This window comes from Capricornis sumatraensis, chromosome 2, assembly GCF_032405125.1.
Source record: "Capricornis sumatraensis isolate serow.1 chromosome 2, serow.2, whole genome shotgun sequence".
In the NCBI taxonomy this organism is placed as follows: Eukaryota; Metazoa; Chordata; class Mammalia; order Artiodactyla; family Bovidae; genus Capricornis; species Capricornis sumatraensis.
This window is the reverse complement of record NC_091070.1, coordinates 137,009,211-137,033,225: the sequence shown is the minus strand read 5'-3', so window position 1 is coordinate 137,033,225 and position 24,015 is coordinate 137,009,211. Positions and strand designations below refer to the sequence as shown.

General features: G+C 41.0%; 1 protein-coding gene across 1 annotated transcript in view; it reads left to right on the top strand.

Annotated features, from left to right (window-relative positions):
- NTNG1 (netrin G1) overlaps window positions 1-22,877 on the top strand; it is a 354,379-nt gene extending 331,502 nt beyond the window's left edge. The window contains exon 6 of the mRNA XM_068966041.1: window positions 22,636-22,877. Within this exon, the coding sequence (XP_068822142.1) occupies window positions 22,636-22,877 (242 nt within the window). The remainder of the gene's footprint in view (window positions 1-22,635) is intronic.
- Window positions 22,878-24,015: the final 1,138 nt, after the last annotated feature.

Below are 24,015 nucleotides of genomic sequence, written 5' to 3'. Positions count from 1 at the left end.
ATACCCTTGCCAGCATATATAGATGTCAGCCTACAAGAAGGAAAGGAAAGGAGAGGGTGGGAGCAAGGCAGGAGTAGAAAGCAAGGTACCAAGAGAAAAAAAATTGTATTTTCAATTTGAGGTTATTTCTATTCAAGTCTTTCAAAACTATTCACAGTAAAGATTAATGATTCCTTACAGGTAAGGGTAGGCTTTAACATCCCCACTAGCTTCTCCTGACAAAATCCATTATGCAGTGACGCTAACAGGAAGCCAGCAGGGGAGAGTTTGTTAAAACACCTTCGGAAGGAAGCGCTTTAACCTAGAATCTGGCACAAAGGAGCTGTTCCAACACAGGGTTTTGGAATGTTGAAGAGATGTGTCCACAGCAGCATTTTCAGAGGTAGCCAACCAGGTACTTCCAGAGCAAATTATTTGCTTGTGGGTCTACCAGTGGGAGATTTTAAATTACAAATCCTTATCCTTCCTCCCCAACCAGCCAGATATACACTGAGGGAGTGCAAAAGAATTGAAGAGTTAAAGGACAACTGTGGCTCATCTTATCTGATTTCTCTCTTTGTTCTTGCCCTTTCTGTAGAACATGGAGAGTAGAAAACAGTTTGCTCTGCTAACAACACTTCTTAGCACAATCAGTGTGTGCAGCTAATACCCATCTCAGTTGCAGACGACTATTCCTGGTTCTCACCACAACAGTCGCATCATGCCTAGTGCCACGCGATTCAGCTGTGCCCTCGCACAGGGCCACGCTGACGGTTCAAAGGGAACACACTCTCAGGCCATTATTGGCCTTTTTCATGATGACATCATTCCTCTGCCCTTTCACTCAGACAGAGGTGAGCTGATGATATTTTATCAGGCAGGATAGATTTTTAGGATTTGGAATAACTCTGGCAATTAAATCTCACAAAGGAATCCAGTAGTTTCTGTTTGGGATATGAAATTATTTCTCCTATGGTCCATGGTTTAACATTGGCTTCTTATGAATATTTATATTGCTAGCATCTTAGCTGCACTGCCAGGGAAAGAGGCAGTTCTGTTGAAATAATAGCTGTACTTATTTGATAGGTTCCTTTTTTTTGACAGCAGTACATCCTTCAGCTTTCACTATTATACCAAACTAGATATTAGGAGGTAGCCTAGCTGTGGAAACCAATGCTGGAAACTGTCCATCCATCATGAGGAATGATCCTTTCTCTGAGGGGAATTTTCTGCTGGATTGCCAAGTGCATAATATTCCCCTGGAGCAAGGCTGCATGAAACCACACTGCTGTGACACGTCCTGTGACATTTAACTCTGGAGGGTCTGGAAGCCAGTGCACTGGGGTGCTAATTGTATTCTTTAGTTATCATCATGACTTAAAACCCAGAAGGTCGGAAGAGTTTATCTAATCCCGGTGTAGAAAAGCAATTAAAATCCATCCCAGCCAAGATAGCTTCCACAAAATCTGTTATCCCTTCCCTATTTTTAGGCCCATAAAGGAAAGATGCTGGGTAAAACAAGCCATAGAAGCCTGCAGTTTATTTAATAATGTGTACTGAGCATGAATTCTGTGCCAGGTACTGTTCTAGGTACTGAGAATATGGTGATAAGAAGACAAACATAGATCCTGCTCTCAAGAGCTCATGAGCTGGAAGGAGGCAGATGGGAAACAAGTAAAGAAATAAACACCAGGTAGGCGGATGCCACTTGAAGCTGGTAGCCAGCCAATGCTTTTCTGAGAAGGTAACACTTTGATTGAAACCTGAATATCAAGGAAGAGCCCACCATGGAAAGTTCTGGAAGAAGAGTATTCTGGACAAAAGAAATACTTCCTGAGAAAGCCAGAAAGCAGAAAGGAGCTTGGGCAATTGAGAAAACGGAAAGAAGCAAGTGTGACCAGAATATAGTGAGTGAGAGGGGGGTGGCCTGAGATGAGGTGGAAGAATAAGATAGACAGGCACTAGATGACAGGTCCCTGATGGCCAGAACAAGAAGTGTGGATTTATTCTAAGTGCAGCAGAGAAGGCAATGGCACCCCACTCCAGTACTCTTGCCTGGAAAATCCCATGGACGGAGGAGCCTGGAAGGCTGCAGTCCATGGGGTCACTGAGGGTCGGACATGACTAAAGCGACTTGGCGGCAGCAGCAGTGGACTTTAAGCAGGAGAATGGAATGATATGGCTGTTTAAACTTTAAAATAGTAATTCTGGTACTGTGTAGACGATAGATTGTAGAAGGGGTCAGGGAGGAAGGGCTAGAAGGTGACTAACAAGATGCCAGCAGTCCACGTGAGAAGTGTTAGTGGCTTGGAGTAGGTTGGGAACAAAGCCTGTAATGAAAATGATGGATTAAGAGCCTGTTGTAGTCTGTGCCTGCCTTTGCTGCAAAACTTAACATTAAATCTAAATTTTGAGGCATCTGCAACAGAGATGTGCTCTTTCTGCTTTCTCTTGCTCTCACCACATGGATACTTTATAATTGATTAGTACTTGATTCTATTCAGTAGAGAAGGAAACAGAACGACAAAAAGTAGTAGCAGTCACAGCATTCCAGCATATGGGCATAGCAATCAGACAGAATGGCAAAGGGACTAAGGCCACAGGACTGGGTGGGAGCCCAGGTTTTGCCACCCACAACTTGTATGACCTTAAACAGATAATCTCAGTTCAGTTCAGTTGCTCAGTCATGTCTGACTCTTTGTGACCTCATGGACTGCAGCTGCTTGTCCAACACCAGCTCCTGGAGCTTGCTCAAACTCACATCCATTGAGTCAGTGATGCCACCCAACCATCTCATCCTCTGTCATTCCCTTCTCCTCCTGCCTTCAATCTTTCCCAGCATCAGGGTCTTTTCCAATGAGTCAGTTCTTTGCATCAGGTGGCCAAAGTATTGGTGCTTCAGCTTCAGCATCAGCATCAGTCCTTCTAATGAGTATTCATGACTGATTTCCTTTAGGATGGACTGGTTTGATCTCCTTGCAGTCCAGGGGACTCTCAAGAGTCCTCTCCAACACCACAGTTCAAAAGCATCAATTCTTTGGTGCTCAATGTTCTTTATAGTCCAACTCTCACATCCATACATGGCTACTGGGAAAACCATAGCTTTGACTATATGGACCTTTGTCGGCAAAGTAATGTCTCTGCTTTTTAATATGCTATCTAGGTTGGTCATAGCTTTTCTTCCAAGGAGCAAGTGTCTTTTTCTGTAAAACTATTGAAATGAGAATACCTACCTTGTAAGATTATTAAGAAGATTAAATAAATCAATTCATGGAAAGTCTTTAGAATAATGCCAGTACAAGCCTTCAGTGAATAAGTGTTAGCTTTCACTATTATTCATTTGACTTAACTAAAACCTCTCCCTTCAAAAAAATAACACATATATTGACCTATCAGTATACAATTCTCTTTAGTTACCAAACAGGAAGAAGGATTCATAAACAATTATACCTCATTTAGACTGCTCTATAATCAAAATAGTTACCATTTGTATGCAGTATCTGTTTTCATCTTCAGAAGTACCCTGCCATGTACCCATTTCACGGATGTGGAAGCTGAGGTCTGATGAGGTCACTCGCCCTGCCAGGGCCCTATAAGTAATAATGTGAGGAGCCAAGATTTGACCCAGCTGTGCATGACTTCACAGCCTTTGCTATTCTCAGAAGGAGTGGGTGAGAGACCAGCTATACCAAGCTAGTTCTAGTTCTCTTAGATCCATCATCAAACGAGCCAGGAAGTGAGATTCTCCCTTGGTTTCCCACTGCCAGTTCAAGTCTTCATTTGCGCGTTCACTGGTTCCCAGTCAAGAATGTCCCAAGCTAGATTCCTGGCCTAGTTAGCATGCATTGATCATACATTTTGATGTCATGAGGCAAGTACCCATCATCAACATGAATTCTTAGGAAATAAACTAATGATTGGAAATCACTACATATCCTTTACTTTTTTCATATGGTCCTTCAATCTTTTTTCCATTATTATCACAGTATTGCTGTTGGCAATACAGTTAAGAATCTACTGACATTAGCATTAGAAAATAAATCTATCTCATGTAGTTTATCACTTGGTCATACCAATTCGTTTACCTTGTAATTTTGCAAGGTAATTTTGTAATTTTATCTTTGCTGACTGCATTTTTGCCTAAACTTTCATCACATTAGTTATATAATGCTAAGAAAAATAATTCACAATTTCAGTTCATTGGTCCCTTCATTTCTTTGCTTTTTACACTTATTTTCTGAAAATAAAATGGATGCATTTAAAACAGAAATGAATAAGCCATAATATTAATTAAAACATTTTTGGGTAGTTAAGTGTTCTGTTGAAAGAAAATCTAAGTGTTCTTTAAATTGTCAAGAACTAAAATGTACTTGTGTTTTGCAAGGTTTTTTTCAAGCAGTTTGCTACCTGGTCTATTTGAGGGCCTAGTTATGTCCTTAGGAGTCATTTCCATGTGTTCATTAAATCATAGGACTTACTCATTCTTCACATTGTCCGTCACCTTGAAAATTGCCTAATGCTCACAATACAGTAAAAATGTCATGTATCATTTTTCGATATATTTCCATTTTGATGGATTTGGGAGATTTAGGGTTACTTTGAAATTATGTACTTCCTTCTTAGACTATTAACAAAGAGGCTTCTAACCATTATTTTGGAAATATGAAAGCAATTAGTGGCAACAAGGTAAAGGTTTCAATATTCAAGTTTGAAGTAACAGCTTGCCTTCAGCTCAACATCCTGTGAATTATGTTTCCTCCCTTCTGCTTAACATTAGCAGAGTCATCCTCTTTACACACTCTAAAAACTTGTTGAATCTTTTCTTTCTTTGCAATCTGTGAATATACCACCCTGCTTAGTCTTGTTAAAGCTGGGCCAGACATAGGCTTGCCTTTTGACCAGAGCATTCAAACACTGTAGGTTGATTTAAGAGGTATAAAAATCTATAACCAGCAACATCATTGGCACGAAGGAATTGCCTGAGTGAACAGGCTGGAGATGTATCTGAAACAGAGCCTCATAGGCTGACTTGTGAGGGGCACCTCGTGCAAAAAGCAAGCACTGCATAGAAATCAGTGACTGGACACAGATGAAAGATCTAACGTATCAGTGATAGGCAGCAGGAGTCCAGGGGAAAGAGGGGTGAATGAAAGCACAGAACTTCAGGTTAATCAGAAGCCTACATGAAATAAAGGAATCAAAACTCTGGAAGGAAAAACCAGATAAGATGATCCATGCAGGATCACACAGCATACTGAGCAGCACAGCCAGGGACTACAAGTGTGTTTGTTTGAATCAGTGTCTTAGCTTTGGCCTTAGGACAAATCTGAATGGGGATTTGCGGGTTGGCCTGTTGAACCTTCTGTGCTTTTTTGTGGGGAGCATGCAGGAGTCATTCTTCCTTCCAGTCCTTGGAGTGAAATAGCCTGGACAGAAGCTAAATCCAAGAAGAAGTTTCAGCTGAAGATCTTGAAGGGTTTAAATTTAAATGCCATCCATCTACCTGCAATGCAGGAGACCTGGGTTCCATCTCTGGGTTGGGAAGAGTCCCCTGGAGAAGGGAATGATAACCTACTCCAGTATTCTTGCCTAAAGAATCCCATGGACAGAGGAACCTGCTGGGCTACAGTCTCTGGGGTCACAAAGAGTCGGACACAGCTGAGCAACTGACGGTTTCAAACCTCCAAAACAAACAGCCAGAGACACCCTCAGAAGGCACTGCACCTCTAGATAGGTTTCTGTGGGCATTTCTCTCCCAATCAACCCAACTCGGTAATTTCCCTCCTTCTTGTCCTCCTGGCCCCTCTTTCCCTGCTGCTCTCCTCTCCATGACAAAAGAAACAGAAACAAAAGGCATTAGAAGCTAAGCTAAGGAACTTTCGTGAAGCCATTACTTGGAGTTAGTGATGAAACTCAGATTTGTTTCAGTTCTATTCTCAGGACTAATTTAACTCTTGTATGATCTCAGGGCTTCCCAGGTGGCGCTAGTGGTAAGGAACCTGCCTGCCAGTGTAGGAGATTAAGAGACTTGTGTTCGATCCCTGGGTTGGGAAGATCCCCTGGAGGAGGAAATGGCAACCCACTCCAGTATTCTTGCCTGGAGAATCCCATGGACGGAGGAGCCTGGCGGGCTACAGTCCACGGGGTCGCAAAGAGTCAGACACGACTGAGCGACTTCACTTTCACTTTCAAAGTGATTTAGCACGAGATCTCAGGAATGCAGAAATCGCTGGGAGAAACATCATGGAGAATTTCCTCTTATGTACCGGTAAAAAGCATAGATGATTAGAACACAAAGATGAAAGCTGGCTGAGTGCACAAAGCGATGTCTGCTACCCTCAGGAAGTAACGTATATAGACTGCCCACTTGCTCTGCACAAAGCGCGATGTTGCTCAGTGCAGACAGTGAAAGGAAGCACAAGACAAAAATCGGCCTGCCCACACATCGCTTATGCTTTAGTTGAGGAGACATGAAATTCACATGGAAAGGAGTGTTTGCTGTAGGTTTTAAAGAGTCAAATAAAACTTCACATTTACTGAAGGATTTTACATCAGGCATTGTTGCAGTTGCCTTATATGTTTTACTTAATTTATTTCATTAACATATTCCTATGATGTGGATATCATGTATGAAATTATCTCCATTATATAAAAGAAGCAAAGATAGGTCAAGTGATTTGCATGGGGTCACCCAACTAGTATTTGGCGGAACTGAGATTTAAATCCAGGCCATCCAAATTCTGTTTACGTTTATATCTATGTCCGGAGCTAGATCTGCATCGTCTGCTGGAAGGTTTGAAAAGCGGGACTAGTGTCTGAAGGCTGGAACAGTCAGAGAAACTATGGTGGGTGTTGTTCATGAGCTGGACATTTAGAGATACGTGGGGAGTTTTGAGAAAGACAGACCAGGAGCAGAGGCATCAACTCAGAGGCCAGCATACGACAGAAGGACAGGCGGGCACCAGGGACTGATTGTGCTATGGGGTCAGAGTAGTCTAAGTTCTAGTCCCGCCTCTCCACTTGGCCACTAGTGAGACTTGGGTAAGATGCACAGGTTTCCTGTAAAGTGGAAATAGTAATAATAATAACTCCTGCCAGGTGAGTGAAAATATTCTGCAAGATAACATGTACAAGTGTCTATCCTCTTAATTATAATTTTATTTTATTAATAATTTTGTGAGTATATTTAAGATTGTTGTTGTTGTTCAGTCATTAACTCATGTTGGACTTTTTACGACCCCATGGACTGCAGCATGCCAAGCTTCCCTGTTCTTCACTATTTCCCAGAGTTTGCTCAAACTCATATCCGTTGAGTGGTGATGCCATCCAACAATCTGGTCCTCTGTCATCCCTTCTCCTGCCCTCAATCTTTCCCAGCATCGAGATCTTTCACAATGAGTTGGCTCTTCCCACCGGGTGGCCATAATATTGGAGCTTCAGGTTTAGCATCAGTCCTTCCAATGAATATTCAGGGTTGATTTCCTTTAGAATTGACTGCTTTGATCTCCTTGCTGTCCAAGAGACTCTCAAGTGTCTTCTCCAACATCACAGTTGGAAACCATCAGTTCTTTGGTGCTCAGCCTTCTTTATGGTCCAACTCTCAGATCTGTACATGGCTGCTGGAAAAGATAGTGAATAGATTAGCCAGGAGTAGAAAGTTCACAGTGGGGAGTGAAAGCAGATGATGGGAGATTCTGATCTCCTCACATTGTGGGGGGGTCCTGACTTCGGAATTATCCATTCAGCAGCCACAGAAGATTGTGAGTGAGAATTCAACCTGGCCATAGCCCTTCTATGCAATTTGATTTAGGGGACAGAAAGTAAACACCATGGGAAAGTATTCTAGAAGAAGAAATGAAACAATGGGTATGGAATATGTGAATTTTTTTCTGGTAAAATCCACTTGTTCATTCACTCAAAAATACTCATACTCAATGGATATTGGATACTAGGCCATCTTTGAGGCATGCACAAAATCAAAAAAAGGATTTGGATAAGACAAAATCCTTGTCTTCACAGAGCATATATTCTGTAGTAACTCTTTAAAAAGCGAAGTGAAGTTGCTCAGTCGTGTCCAACTCTTTGCGACCCCGTGGACTGTAGCCTACCAGGCTCATCTGTCCATAGGATTTTCCAAGCAAGAGTACTGGAGTGGATTGCCATTTCCTTCTCCAGGGGATCTTCCTGACTTGGGGATCGAACCCAGGTCTTCCATGTTGCAGGCAGACACTTTACCATCTGAGCCTTTATTATATTAAATTACATATATTCAAAGAGAAGAATCAGAGATGTTGAAGAAAGTAAAATGTGTTAGAACAAGATATGTTCAAAGCATGTCATATGATTTCTCTTTAACCAGCCCACCCAAATCTTAATCATCCCTGCTTCAACTAACCTTGGTATGCCTTAGTCTGCTTCAAAGAAAAGCACTAACATCTTTTCACTGTACTTTAAATAATGTTCACAGTCTCCCAGTTGTATCTAAACCAATTTATAATTTTTTTTCTTCCTGCTGCTGGATCTGAGAGCCCCAGAAGGCATAGCTTGCTAGCCTCCTGATTTCTGTCTAACCAGCTCTCTTCTCTCCTGAGATATAACAGCCTTGCTCTTCTTAGGGAAAGCCGTAAAACGCCCTTCTGCATACTTGCAATGACTTCATTTCCTCTTCAGATCATCTACTATGTGGATTTATTCTCATTCCTGCACCTTGTTCTTAACCAACCATGAAAAGATTCTTTTGGATGTTGAGAAAAGACTCTGAGTACCTCTTTCTAATTCTCCATGTTTGAAGTTTAGTTTTAGTAAACGTTGTGTTGCCTAGAATTACTTAATGTTACTCATGAGCTGGTCTAGCATCCCTGTCTTTATGTAAACACTTACTTTAATAGAATTTTTGTCTGTTTTCCTTTTCATTAAAGAAAATGAAATAAATTGCAATTATTTCTTTTCATGTAAGAAGCAAGAGGAGTGAAAGATGATATTTTTCAAATCAATGAGTATTTAAGCACCAAAGAAGCTAGAAATTATTAATGATGAAAGTGAACTAGAGGACACAGCAGCATCCACTTTGTGAAGTTACATTATCTAATGAGATGCAAATACATGAACCTATAAAAATAAACCCTATTTTTGTGGCTCTTCTGGATTGTCTTTTTGTTGTAGGACTTTGAGCAGCGCCTGGCACTTAAAAAACACTTAATAATTGCGTTGAATGATCTCTCATGCTCATAACAGCCCTGTGAAATGGCCTCTGTTACAGATAAGAAAAAAATAGAATTTTTTTTAAAATTCAAATTGGAGAGCCACAAGTGTGATGTCAGTATTTGAACCCAGACTTCTGGACAACACTGCAGTACACAATTAAGGGCTAGATTCAAACTTTGAGTGTCTCAAGAATTTATCAATGGGGGGAAGATGATGTAAGTTGCATTGTGAGGTGTGACTTTATTGAAAAGATATGCTTATGGCTTGTCCATAATTGTAACCCCTTTGTCCTTTCCTAACCTCACTAATGTATTTTAGATCACTTAAATGCCTGGTCCCCAGTGCAATAGCGAGTGCATTTTTGAAAATTAGCAGTCATTTTTGTTTGTTCCAGCATCCCTAAATGACTCATGTCATCATTTTGCACATTCTCTTGATTCCATAATGTTGTTTTCCTCACCTTGAATTTATCGACATCAATTCATTTTGCTTTGACATTGGCATTAGCAGGAAAATGGCTTTGTTTCATCCTGACATTATAATATCACCTCCCAAGACTTGGTTTGACATTGTCAGGAGGTGATTATGGTGACAGCAAGGCCACAGAAGACAAAAGTGAATTATAGTGATTCCCGGGGGTGGGGGGAAATCATTAAAAAAAGTTACTGCTGTGTGATTTTAGTAGCTATTTTTCATACTTAAATATCCCTGCTGTTTAAAAATCGTAAGAGGGCTTAGACCATATTTAGAACACTCCTGCCAAGTATATATAGGAAAAATTAAGTCTCTAAGGAGACATTTGGCTATAGCTCGACAAACAGGAAACTCAGATTATATTTTAGCTTTACAAAGTGCTCAAAGGCATTGAAATTCTGTCTCAAAAGGAAAAAAAAAAAAAAGCCATGCATGTGAATTAATGACACAATTATCTCCTTTCAGCCACAGATACTTGAATTTCTTTATGCTGAAAATCAAAAGCCTATAGTATTGCTCTTCCTTCCTACTCAGAATGTGAAATGTCTTGCGGATCTGCCTTCAGCTCTGAACAGGGCTATATGGATTGTCTTATAATTCTCAAGGGACACCAAGTCTTCATTCTTGCATTTTCCTATGTGCTATGATGGTCTCTCACCTCCACCCCAGGCCCACATGGAACAGCTCCATCTGGATTTTCCTTTAGCCTGTGTTCCAAATTTAACTAGTCACCTTCTGATGAAAAGAAACATGTCACTAAGTTCCGTCCTTGTCATGTTTGCCTTCATATTACCCACAATGCCAAAATTATAATGAGAGGTAATGTGTTTTGACTAATGAAAAATGAAAGGAGTGCTTCTAATTTCTTAACTCATCTGCCTACCCTTGCCTCTTCCCCTCTCTCCCACCCTTCCCAAGGCATATATTGTATCATTAAAGGCAGAAACCCAAAACTAATCATCATTCTCTTCTAGCTAATGCTCTCCATTATGGATTCATGTATGAGAAGCCCTGACAAATCATGACATACAAGCTGAGCTGGAATGTCAAAGCTGACCAGCAGTTTTTCTACATGTTCCCAGTTAACTTTTTCCCATTCCCTGCAAAATATCTCCCCGTTCCCTTAACTCTAGATTATGAGTTAACCCCAGCTCTACTCTGCCTCTCATGCTCAGCAGAAGCTTTACCTCCCACATTGTGGAAACTAAAATGTTCCTTCTTCTACTTCCCCTTTTTCCAATCTATCTATCTAGTAAGTGGATATCCTTACTATCTATCCACCTATATTGATATCAGTCTACTAATAATATGTTTGTATTCAACACTCAGAAGAAGGCAGGGAATAAAACACAACTTCTGTTTACTTGCTTAATAAATATTTATTTGGCATTTATTTCTGCCAGAGACAAGGCTGAATATTTGTGATACAGCCACAATGAACAGGTCATATATGTGGTGCAGACATGTACAAGTGTAGCAGATATGAGTCTCCCACAAGTTCAAGCAGCATGAAATACATTTTCTTTAGGTTAAATCTGACCATGAGAAGGTGGTGGGAGATTTGATTAAAGTCATCACTGTTGTTTGATCTTCAAGTGTAAAAATGTCCCCTCACGTTCCATTAGTCTGCACGAGTTCACATGAGATGGCCCTTGGGCTACAGATGACTTTCGCTCAGGAGACCCTGCTGGTTCCATTCATACCTGAAGCTATGCAGCCTTCTGCAAGACAAGGAATCCTTGTGTGTAAGTCTCTCTTACAGTTATAGGATTATGTAAGAACTCTTGCCTTTTGTGAAATAATTTTTGTAGACATTTAAGATAATTGGTAGTTTGACTAGGAATATATATTAATAACAAATATGGAAATATGGCAAAATATGGTCACATGATTCATTTATTGAAATTACCTTTATCATCTCAGTAAAAGATACTTTTATTTTCTCAAGTAACAATTATTTTTATTAACATATGATTAAGAATCTGTCTGCAATGCAGGAGACTTGGGTTTAATCCCTAAGTCAGAAAGATTCCCCTGGAGAAGGGAGTGGCTACCCAATCCAGTATTCTTGCCTGGAAAATCTCCATGGACAGAGGACCCTGGTGGGCTATAGTCCATGTGGTCACAAAGAGTCGGACATGACCAGTGACTAACACTTTCACTGTTTTCCAAGGACTCTATATTTAGTCCAGGCAATTTGGAAAGAGTGAAATGTGTAAAGATGAAAATTAAAGTTATTAAAATCAATTGCTCTCCTACCAGCCAGAGATAAATATTGGTCACATTTTGGTAGAATCTGTTCCAGTACATTCTCTTAAGTTTTTATTACATAAGGTACTTGGAGAGGTGCATGTCTGTACTTAGGGGTTCACACTGGATAAATATTTGTGCTTTCTCTTTTGACATGTACTTTAAAATGATGGTTTATACCCTGGTGTATGTTGCCATTGTGTGTAACTATGCCTCCCAATGAATGCCATCTTTCACTTTGGACAAAAAGAGAAGAGGTTGCACATTTTTATTAAACTAGACAAGTGCATTTTCTGATACCCAATGAGAATCTCTGTGATTTCTCAGCACCATTTTTATGAGCATCTTGCCTGCGTCTGTGTCTGAGGTGTTGACCTAAATAGGATTTCAATACATCATTAATGATCGCTTTAGGAAAGGTGACCAGCCTTTGGCTTGTGGGATTCTCCTTGAATTAATTATATCACAATATTAGCAAAGTTTTTTTTTTTTTTTCAGGTTGCAACAACTAAAAACTTGGAGGTGTTTGGGCAGTACCTCTAGCTCCTGCATTCGAGTCACCTGTTATCTCATTCATGCTAGCTGAGTTACCATATACTGCAGACACAGGCCTCTTCAAATGAACATGGCTTTCTTATGATGTTTTGAGTAGCATTTCCTTTGATTGTACAAGAGCAAGTGTCACTCCCATAATCAGTGCTTTGATAGTAGATGAATAAGTATAGAATGGTTGCTCTGTAACGTCAGAACCTGCTGCACTTGATTACCCAGACGTGTCTGACCACTTGCTGACAGCTCCACATTGTTCGCTACAGCCCCTTTAGCTCTGCTCCCTGGCCTCATTACAGTGAAACAAAGTGGGCTGGCTGCTGTCACCTGGGGATTATGCCACCAGCATCACTGTCCCTGATGAAAAAAGGCTGACAGGAATGCAGGCTGAGAGCAAGAAAGCAAGGATGTTTCCACTTGATGGCTCCCAGGTTTCGGTCCATACAGACACTGCCTCACCACTGCAGAGGCTAAAGATTGGCCAAGGGACAGTATCACCCTTGCTCTTCTGAAAACACACCTTATGCACTCTGATTGGCACAGGAGAATGCACATTGAATGCAAGTATATACAAGTCACCTTTGAGAAAGCAGGCACTGCCTTCCACAGTGACCTTGCAAGTACACAGCAGTTGAATTAAAATATTCAATAGCTGCATGTTTGACCCCACGCTGTCTCAAGATTCATGCCCTCAGAGGACAGACACAGATGCTGTCTTTGAAAGAGTACAACATCTACTTCCTTTTCACTTCAAGTACCTTGAATTGGATAGGTAGTGATTAATTCATTCTTCTGGCAGATATAGAAATAAGCACCTCACTCTTCCACTCTGAGCTTCTAGCATTAAGGGAAACTGGGAAGGTATTGAACATTAACAAAGTATACTAAGGTTTTATATTTTTTAAAGCACCATCACATAATTCATCTTGAGGCTCCCAACAAATGTGAGGTCGATGAGTAGGACAAGTGTTATTATCCTTGCCTTAGAAGTGCAGAAAGAGACGCACAAAGAGGTTAAATGATTTCCCCAAGTTCACACAGCCCATTAACCGCAGAGAACAGACTTGAATCACAAGTTCTTCACCTAATTCTCTAACTACCACCTCATACTTTTAGTGATGAGAAAAAAAACTATCTCTCTTCCATGGGACACGAGCAGGCAAAACCAATCAAGCCAAACAGTCACCCGAGTCATCACCAGGGCTCACAATATTGGAGAAGTCCAGCTGTCATCATGTACCTGACGGAAAAGAGGAGGGATTCCTCACTCTTTGTCTTTTAAAATGATAGGCTTTCCATGAGAAATATTCATGCAACTCATGACACTCAAAAGGACTTTAGAAATAACTACTTCAAACTCTTTCCCTAACTTCATAGCTGCCACTAGAATGTAAGCTCCACAGAGGCAGCTGCATGGTCCATCTGGCTCACACTGTGCGTCCATCATCTGGAACAGTGCCTGGTTGGATGATGGATGGATGTCACTAAGTGGTTTCCTGATAATGCTGAAAGCCTTACTGCAAAGTGATGACTAGTCAGAAGTAGAACTCGGGTTTTATGACTCTTAATCAGTGTCGTTATCACTAAACCATATCCCCAGTCTTGGCCAGCCAAGTGTAGGAACAGATAGGAACAATGTACCCAGAGTTCCCCCAAAAGGCCATTAGACAACAGTCAATAGAGTTTCCTCTATACACCAGGAGCTAATCTGTAGATTCAGTTTTACATCTCACATCTCAAAACTTAGTAAAACTGCCACCAAGACTGAATAAATGGGTTATTATTACAGCCCTTCATCTCCCTGCTGCAGGCTCTCAAATGCCTCAATCAGAGTTGTGTGTTGCGCGCATGCACGCATGCCTTTGTTATTAGCCTGTTTGGTGGAGGTTATTCACTCCTCCATGTTTCTTTGAAAAGAACAGAAACAATTTGGAATATCTTTCCTTCAGCAACCCTAGGCTTGTTTCAGGTGGTGAAGCTAGAGGTCACTTTATTAATAAAACCATCAAGGAAGGCTGTCATGGTAACGCATTGCCTTGATTCCTTGAAGTGCCGGAGACAAAGCCAGAAAGAGAAACTTTCAAGTCTATAAATATAGGCCCAGCATTGCTCAAGCCTAGCAGCTTACCGACAGGGCAAACCTAAATGTATATAGCTTTGAACAAGACCCAAACAGAAAAAAGAAAACTTCCCTTTGGTAATGTAATGGGTCATCATGACCATAATGGGAATAAGTGACCCTCCAAGTCACAAAGGAAATGAAGAATAGAACAAGTAGCGATTCTAAGTCCTGGCTGGTGCCCTTTTTGCACATTGGGGTTCCCTCTAAGTCTGCTTTTCCATCCCTTCTAGAAATGATGAATAGAGGAAAAAGGAATCAAAGTCTTATCATTCAAATTTTGACAATAGTTTTCAGTTTAGAAAGGGGAAGAGTGGATAACAAGAAGGAAACCTACAGAAATCAAGTTAAAGGATCAGATGATTTAGTCACATCCCTGTGACTCTCATGATCCAAGATAAAAGAAAAATAAGAAGAAGTGAAAGAGCGGGGAGGAAATGCTATCTGTTCCTGTTCTTTCACTGTGAAAATTCTGAGTGTTTTATAAACTCGTAGCAACTAGTTCATGTAGGAGCTTATGTATTAGTTTCTTCCTCGCTGTAGTCATTCATAGGTGGGCCTGATAGAGATATTTTCTGTGAGCCAAACAAAGATATTTTATTAATGGCTTCATGTTCACTACCTGGGAGGCAGGGTTCCTATTATGTACAACTTAAGCTTATAGGCACATCCCTTTGGTGATTAATTTGTAATAGAATACAGTATCTACTGTGGTGGCTTGCTTGTCAGAGCTATTAGAACACCTTGCTGTCTTTAGCCTTTCCATCAAGATTCCACATTTCATCTTTTAGCCATATAACTCTGGATCTAACATTAATAATATAACCTTATCTATCAAGGGCCAAAGATTGTCTTGGTTTGAAAGCATTCCTAATATTGAAACATCACGGGATTATAGGTTAGATGGTGTGGTATTCAATTCAGTTCAGTTCAGTTCAGTTGCTCAGTCGTGTCCGACTCTTTGCGACCCCATGAATTGCAGCACGCCAGGCCTCCCTGTCCATCACCAACTCCCAGAGTTCACCCAAACTCATGTCCATCGAATCAGTGATGTATTGGACACAACATAATGAATTTATTTCAATCAATAGTAAAATGATCCTTTAGAATATAGTCAAACTGTTATCAAAGTAGTATTAGCTTTTTCTATATCATAATAATAATTGTGCCTGCATGCATGCTCAGTTGCTTAGTCGTGTCTGACTCTGTGACCCTATGGACTGTAGCCTGCCAGGGTCTTCTGTCCCTGGGATTCTCCAGGCAAGAGTACTGGAGCGGGTTGCCATTTCCTCCTCCAGGGGATCTTCCCAGCCCAGGGATCCAACCTGTGTCTCTTGCATGTCCTTCATTGGCAGGCAGATTCTTTACCACCTAGGAGGCCCTAATAACTGTATCTAGGGCAATGGCACCCGACTCCAGTACTCTTGCCTGGAAAATCCCATGGATGGAGGAGCCTGGTGGGCTGCAGTCCACGGGGTTGCTAAGAGTCAGACACGACTGAGCGACTTCACTTTCACTTTTCACTTTTATGCATTGGAGAAGGAAATGGCAACCCACTCCAGTATTCTTGCCTGGAGAATCCCAGGGACGGAGGAGCCTGGCGGGCTGCCGTCTATGGGGTCGCACAGAGTCGGACATGACTGAAGCGACTTAGCAGCAGCAGCAGCAGCAGCAAATAACAGTTTGTTTCCAATACTAAATCAAGTATTATGTGAGAGATTTAAAAATGAACCTTCACTATTTATAGGGGTAACACATTCTTAGTTTGTCAATAGCAATGAAGAAAAAAAAAATCAGGACATGCTTGACATAAATATTTAACAAAATAAGGTCAGCGTTTTCAGTTTGCGGCAAATTCACACAGAAGGATACCAAATAAAGAAGTGATAACTGCAAAGTGCTTGTTGGGTAGAAATCCCATTTGGATTTTTAATCTGCAGTGATATGCAAGATGAAATGGAGACAATGCCAGGGTTTTGTAAATGTTTATCCTCTTGGCAGTTCCATCAACCGGTGGTCAATGCCTGAAACTGTCACCAAGTCCACGCTCATACTGCCTGCCGCACAGCAAGCCAATAAGTCGAGAGGAGTTGCTGGGACAAGGAAGAGAGATTTTATTCAGAAAGCCAGCAGACTGAGAAATTGGTGGACTTGTGCCCCAAAGAACCATCTTGCCTGTTTAGAATTCAGGCTTCTTTTATACTAAAAGGGGAGAGAGTAATGTCAAACATTTCCTGGTACTGGTCAGCCTCCGGAGGTGATATGTTAGCCTCTTCCTCCCTGCAGTGATTCACAGGTGGGCCTGGTGGGCATGTTCCCTGTGAGATAAAGATATTTTATTAATAGCTTGATGCTCATTACCTGCGAGGCAGGGTTCTCAGAGATGGGCCATTATGTATCACTTAAGCTTATAGGCAACGTCCCTTTGGGTGATTAATTTGTAATAGAATACAAAAGGTTCTTCGTTATTACAGAACCTTGTGTTGAAAGGAATTCTGAAGGTTAGTGCAAGAGAATGCCATGATTAAGTAGCTATGTTTTCTACATAGAGGAAGAGGAAATGAGAGCATATGCAACATATTTGCCATTCTCAACCTAAACCTGTGATATTTTTGGTATTTTATGTATGGGCTGGTTTGTTTTGGGAGCTCTGCCAGAATGTGGTGGAACTCTAGAAGATGTGAAATTTAATGTTTTCAACAAGAGCTCCACCCAGTGTGATATGAAAACAGATCAGTTGGTCAATACAAATGAAAACCGGAGGCTCTACAGAAGTTATTTATATTGTCTTAAGGAGCATGGAAAGCATTGCACACTGTGCATTTCTTCCGACTGTTCTCTTCTGTGTGAAAAGCAGCAATCTATAAATTTGGAGACCTGTAGTTCCAGAGCTACCCTTGTTTTCAATTTCCTCATTTAGAGCTTGTCTAGATAGTTTTTGAACCACAAGTTTTGATTTCTATCAGAGCAAGGTATAGAACAAATTACATGACAAGAGTGGTTTTGGTTCCTCTTTAATTGTAAGCAATATTAAGTGGTCTGTCTTAGATATTCATCGTCTGTATTTAACTCCCCCAGGAAGATAATCTGCTCTTACTTCAGTTTTGAGTACTACAGTCATCTTAATTCCTGTGGTTCTTCACCTGAAAGCTCTGTCTCTCTGACCTAAAATCACCAAGGAGTCTTCATTTCCTTCCCCCAATGTATATAAGGACACCTGCCCATCTTCATTGCTGTGGCCGATAACCTGATCCAGACCTTCAACATTTTATCACCAACGTTAATTGAGGAGTAATTATTTGTTTGGGTGGGATAGGGGGCTACCCTGTTCATGGAAGGATATTTAGTAGCATCTCTACCCACGAGATGCCAGCACCATGCCCTCCCCAAAGATGTGACGCCCAAACACACCTCTGGATGTTGTCAGGTGTCCCGTGGGGGGGAAAATCATCCACTGTTGAAAGCTACTACTTTAGACTGACAACCAAAGACCTCTATTAAACGTTAATTCCTCAAATTCCTCCAATCCTTTTTCTAATTATTCTAAAATCCCTTCTGTCAGATTCAATCAAGAGCATGCAGGGCTTACTTTGCATATTTCCTTTACCCAGCTCAAAGTGCCCTTCCTTTCATACTCTTCCAGGCTATTCCTAGATCCAGCTAACCACAGCAGGAAGACTTCTGTGATTAATTTTATAACCTCATATCATCACTGCATTTTGCTGAAATCTTTTTTTCTCAGCATCATTCCTGGTTTTTCTTTCTTTGCCTATGGCTTAAATGTGGATATTCTTCAGGGTTCTATTTTCAGTTTTCCTTTCAACTTACTCTGTTTTCTAGCAGATGAGGTCTTCTATTCCTTTCTCTTCACTATTTGTAACAATGACCACCATCACCCCTGTTCCAAATCTGTATCTCCAGGAAGAACTACCTCCTGAGCTGTTAACTAGTTTTTTCCAACTCATAACAAGACCCCTGCAGAAGAGCCTGTGATCCCTCTAAGTCAACAGATCAAAAAAAAAAGGAGAGAGAGAGAGTTTATTTTCTTCCCTAACCAAACCCTGCCTCCAGTCTTTTCTTAATAAATTGCATTATGATGTGTCCAAATGTCAAAAATAGGAACCTCAGACTTTCTCTTACCTATTTCAAATAACCTGCCTCCAAATATGTTCTTCCTTCCTCCTCCCCACTGCTCTAACCCAGACCAATCCTATTCTGTTGAAGTAGCTGGTCACCTTGCCTCCAGCCTGTCCTTTCTCAGGCCTAGCCTCACCTTTCACCCCTGTAAATCACCACCCTGCCCATAGGTCTTTGACAGCTTCTCATTGCTTGTTGAGCTTCCCTGGTGGCTCAGACGGTCTAAATTCTGTAGCATGTTACACAGAATGTTCATCATTCGCCAACACTTTCCATGTGTCTCTCAGGCTCCAGTCAGAAAAATGAACCCACACTACATATTTCAGTAGAGAGAGTTTACTAAAGGAAATGGTTAAACAGGTGCTTTAGAATTTAGACATGAGAAGAGGACACTGAAATAACTCAGAAATTTTCAGTTGTGTGAGCAGGGAGTAGTAAAAGAGGATGGGGTTATGAGAAGCTAACAGTTTGGAGGAGAGACCCCACAGATGTGGGACCCATGCCTCTTAGGAGAGGCAATGCCTAACTGCTACTATTACCCCTGAAATGGTAGGCAGGAGCCCCTTGGAACTGGGGCTCACACCTCTAGAGAAGGAATGCTGCCAGGTTGGGGCAGAAACCTGTAAGGGTGAGACTGAAACTGGTTCTGAAAAGGCTGAGCCCCAGAACAAACTGCTGCTGTTGGGATGTGGGGCCATTGCTGGGACAATACTCTTAGGAGGAGCCCTGATCAGGGAAAGGGAAACCTCTGCTCCCTTCCTCCTGCCTCCTCTTTCTAGTGCACCCTGTTGGTGGAAACCAGGAGACAGCGTGCAGGGTTTCAGCCTCAACGTCAGAAGAAAGGTGGATTTAGAGTGACAAATGCTTAACAGCCAGCACAAAGTATTTTCACATCTTCTTGCCTTTACTTATAGAGTTTCCCCAACCATAATTCTTTTCTACTAATATTTGCCTGATGCATGCCATTGTTCAGATACAATCTCCTTTCTGTACTCTTCTCAAATCTTCCTCCAGATAATTACTTATACCAGCGTTTGAGTTCCGCTAGCAGTTTGCTTCCATTATAGTTTTCTTTTTCATATTGTATCATAATTATTTCTGTATATGTTCATTTGTTTGTTTTCTGCAAAACTGTGAGCTTCTTTAGGGCAGATAGAGTTATAACCATACCGCAATAGCAACATATCTGACACACAACAGATGCTGACTGAGCTGGACAGAACTGAGAAAAGTATTTTAATGAAATCTACATTATATTATTTTTTGTATATATATTTTATTTTCCAAATCAGATTTAAACTTCGTAAGAGCAGAGATCATGCTATTTCTTTTATTTTTTCACGGTGTTTAGTACAGGGTTTTATACGCTGAAGAAGAGCTTAATGATATTTGTTAACTACTTAGTTTATTCATTAGGCACCGCAAATTTAGTTTAAAATGACATGAGGATGGAGCATAAGTTTATGAATAGCAGGTAAGATTTGTAGTTCGGTTTAGATGTGCTTCTAACATGTGATTCCAACAGAGAGATCTGTGCATATGGTAAAGCTCTGTTTGCTGAATAGCACAATCAAGAGACCAATTGAAATGTGTCTTAAAGTAAATTCTAAAGTAATTAAATATATTCCAGGTTCCATTTTTTCTCCTTATCACTTGTAGAAAACATATTACTCCAATTAATGTGATTATTAATCCTGGGTTTCATCTGGTCCTTGAGTATTTATTAAATTTCTCACAATCATCAACATCAACTAGTAGATTATTTAAATGTAGGAAAGGTATTGAATTTTATCTTAATCACCAGATTCTTGAAAAAAAGAAACCTCTGTTCAACAACTGATTTACATTCAAGTCCAAGAAGAAGAAAAATCGCTTTTTTTTTTCTTACGGGGAGTGATATTTAATTAACTATTGATTTCTTCTCAATTATTCAAGGCAAGCAATTATCAATATTGATGGAAACAATATTTCCCTATGTGTAGTGCCCAAATGAAAGGAAATATCCCATTCAGCAATCTGCTGCCTGGAACAAGAAATGCTGAGAATCTTTAACTTTAAATGGAAACAGTTATTTGGATCTGTTTATTCCATGTTGCTCCAATTAAACAGATATTTTCTGAAACGTAAGCAAAACAAAATCCTGAAACCCTATGTATGCTTTCCAAATTAACAACAATCAAAAAGAAAAAGTAGGGTTTTGTCAGTTTTGACCATGAGTTTAACCACTCTAGTCTTGTAGATTTTGCCTCAGAGCTACAGATCTCGACTTTTTTTTTTTAACCAAGGCTCGTAAAATACTATAATTCGGGTCTAATATTTATGGTTTATAAGTCACCCGATGAGAAGTAGCTTACATAATCATTAGAACCCTTGAAACACTACCTTGTATATCAATATTGTGAGCCTGAAGGATTTAGTAGGCCTTAATAGTCACTTCTAACATTTACAGATAGCACGTGGGGGTACACTTGAAAATTATACCAATCCATTATACAACTATGATAGAGGTCTCCAAGGAATTGTTGTGAAAGGTGGGAAGATAGGGCCCTATTTAGGGCACATTTTTATTAACTCCTGAGCATCCACCACCATCTTTTCTCAGCTCATTTGCACACAGGGCATTAGCATGTTTACATTTAAGAAGCTTCTTTTGACGGTGACATAACTGTTGAACATGATTAATGGACAAAACAATATTCTTTATTGAATTATTACTGGGAGAAGAGGGTTATTTTTTAAAAATACTTTACACTTGATAGTATGAATATGCGTGTGCGTGTGTGTTAAATTGGGGAAATTTGACGATGACATTTTTTAAAGATGAAGAATGTTATAATTTATAAGAAGCTACTTTTTCTGCTCTGCGCCACCCCCCCTCCCCTTTCCAGGGTGGTTCTGTATAGTAAGTGCTTAAGTGGCATATGTTGCTGGGAAGCGTTCTTAGCTCTTTTCCTCTTTGGTGTTTTCATTTCCCTTTGTTCTATTTATGATTCTGCTAAATCAGTGAAACCTTGATTATCTAAAGGAATAGGAGACATGGAATAATAAGGAAAACTTGATCTTTGAAGAAATAAATTATTAGAGATGCAAGTTACATGACAGGGACTGTGAATGAATTTTAGTATCTGAAATTGCTTGCTTTATTTATTCAAACGGATTTTATTAATTGATGGACATAATAAAGTTTTGATAATCAGGGTTTCACCATTGCATTTATTATTATCCCTGGAAATCAAGGTAACCTTGGACTCTAGTTGCTATATTTACAAAGCGATTAATATCCTAATAGGCTATTAGGCACAAATGCACTGCTCTTCCTCACATTCCTCCCATGAAAAGCTTTCTCTCCTCGGATCTGGCTGCCACCTTGCCTGGAGCATGCTGCCTGCCCCCTGCCCCACCCCTCCCTCCTCATGCTTGCCGCTGGCTCCCGACTTCCTGCATGCAACGCTGGAATCACCCGCGGAGAGAATGGCCCACCCCTTAGAAGTTCTTGGTCATTCTAGCAGTACTGCTTTGCATTTTAATTCCATTTATCTGGCTCCAAAGCCCTGCATTCTTGTATGAGGCACTATCCTTGAACAGCCCTGGAGGTCACAACAGGTCCCAGTTCCGTGAAGAGAAGATACTGCCAAACCCGGAGTATCACATTTCTTTGTACTTGATAGTCTGAAATGGACAATGATAATATCCAAGATTGCAGCAAAAAAAAAAAAAATCTATATGAAAAGGATTAATATGATCAAAACAAAGGCAGCAACTACATTTGTTTGGAAATCAGGAGTCACATGCTTAGTTTGCGGAGGGGAGGGGGGAGCACAAGATCGATAGGGATTTTTTTTTTAAGCTGAAAACATGATGTACCAGATGAACTTAAATTGATTCTGCTTCTCCTCCCCGCGCCCCCCTCCCTCGTTCTGCAGCGAATGTCTGCGACAACGAGCTCCTGCACTGCCAGAACGGAGGGACGTGCCACAACAACGTGCGCTGCCTGTGCCCAGCCGCGTACACGGGCATCCTGTGCGAGAAGCTGCGGTGCGAGGAGGCGGGCAGCTGCGGCCCCGACTCCGGCCAGGGCGCGCCCCCGCGCGGCTCCCCCACGCTGCTGTCGCTGCTGTTGCTGCTGGCCGCTCTGCTGGGGACAGCCGGCCCCCTGGGCATCTAGGCGGCGCACCCAGCCACCAGACGGGCCGTGCTCTGGGGAAGCAAACACAGCCCCAGCATTTGCTACTAACATAGGAAACCCGCCCTCAGACACCCCTACTCAAACACAGTGTACAAAGAAGGCCTAACTGAACTAAGCCATATTTATCAGCCGTGGACAGCACACCTGAGTCAAGACTGTTAATTTCTGACTCCCAGAGGAGTTGGCAGCTGTTGATATTATCACTGCGAATCACATTGCCAGCTGCAGAGCTTACCACCCATCGGAAGGGCTGTGACAGCCCCCCAAAAGGAAAGAAAAACAACAACAACAACAACAAATCAACCAACCTAAAAAACATTTGCTACTGGCACGTGGTGTGCCCCAGCACCACCTGGCCCTGTGTGTGGACCAACCAAATAGAAGCATCCTTTGCTGGCATTGCTTTGTGGGTCTAAGGAAGTCTGTTACAAGCTGCCATATTGGCCTGCTTCAGCCCCTGAACCCCCTTCCAACCTGTGCTTTAGTGAACCGTTGCTCTGTAACCCTTGTTGGTTGAAAGATTTCTTTGTCTGATGTTAGTAATGCACACGTGTAACAGCCCCCTCCAAAAGCTCCAGCCAGTCATACCCTGTGTATCTTAGCAGCACTGAGTCATCCCAGTGCGAGCACACATCCACTGTCCCCAAGAGTGGCTACAGGAAAAAAGAAAGTGTATCTATCCTTTTGTATTCAAATGAAGTTATTTTTCTTGGAATACTGTAATATGTAGATTTTTTGTATTCTTGCCAATTTGTGTTACCAGACAATCTGTTAATGTATCTAATTCGAATCAGCAAAGACTGACATTTTATTTTGTCCTCCTTCCATTCTGTTTTGTTTCATTGTGCAGAGATTTCTCTGTAAGGGCAACAAACTTGCTGGCATCAAAGAATATCAGTTTACATATATTAACAAGTGTAATAAGATTCCACCAAAGGACATTCTAAGTGTTTTCTTGTTGCTTTAACACTAGAAGATTTAAAGAATAAAAATTCCTGCATAAACGATTTCAGGAATTCGTATTGCAATTTCTTAAGATGAAAGGAGCAGCCACCGAGCAGTTTCACACTCACTTTACTGATTCCTATGTGGACCGAATACACTCAGCTGACGAATT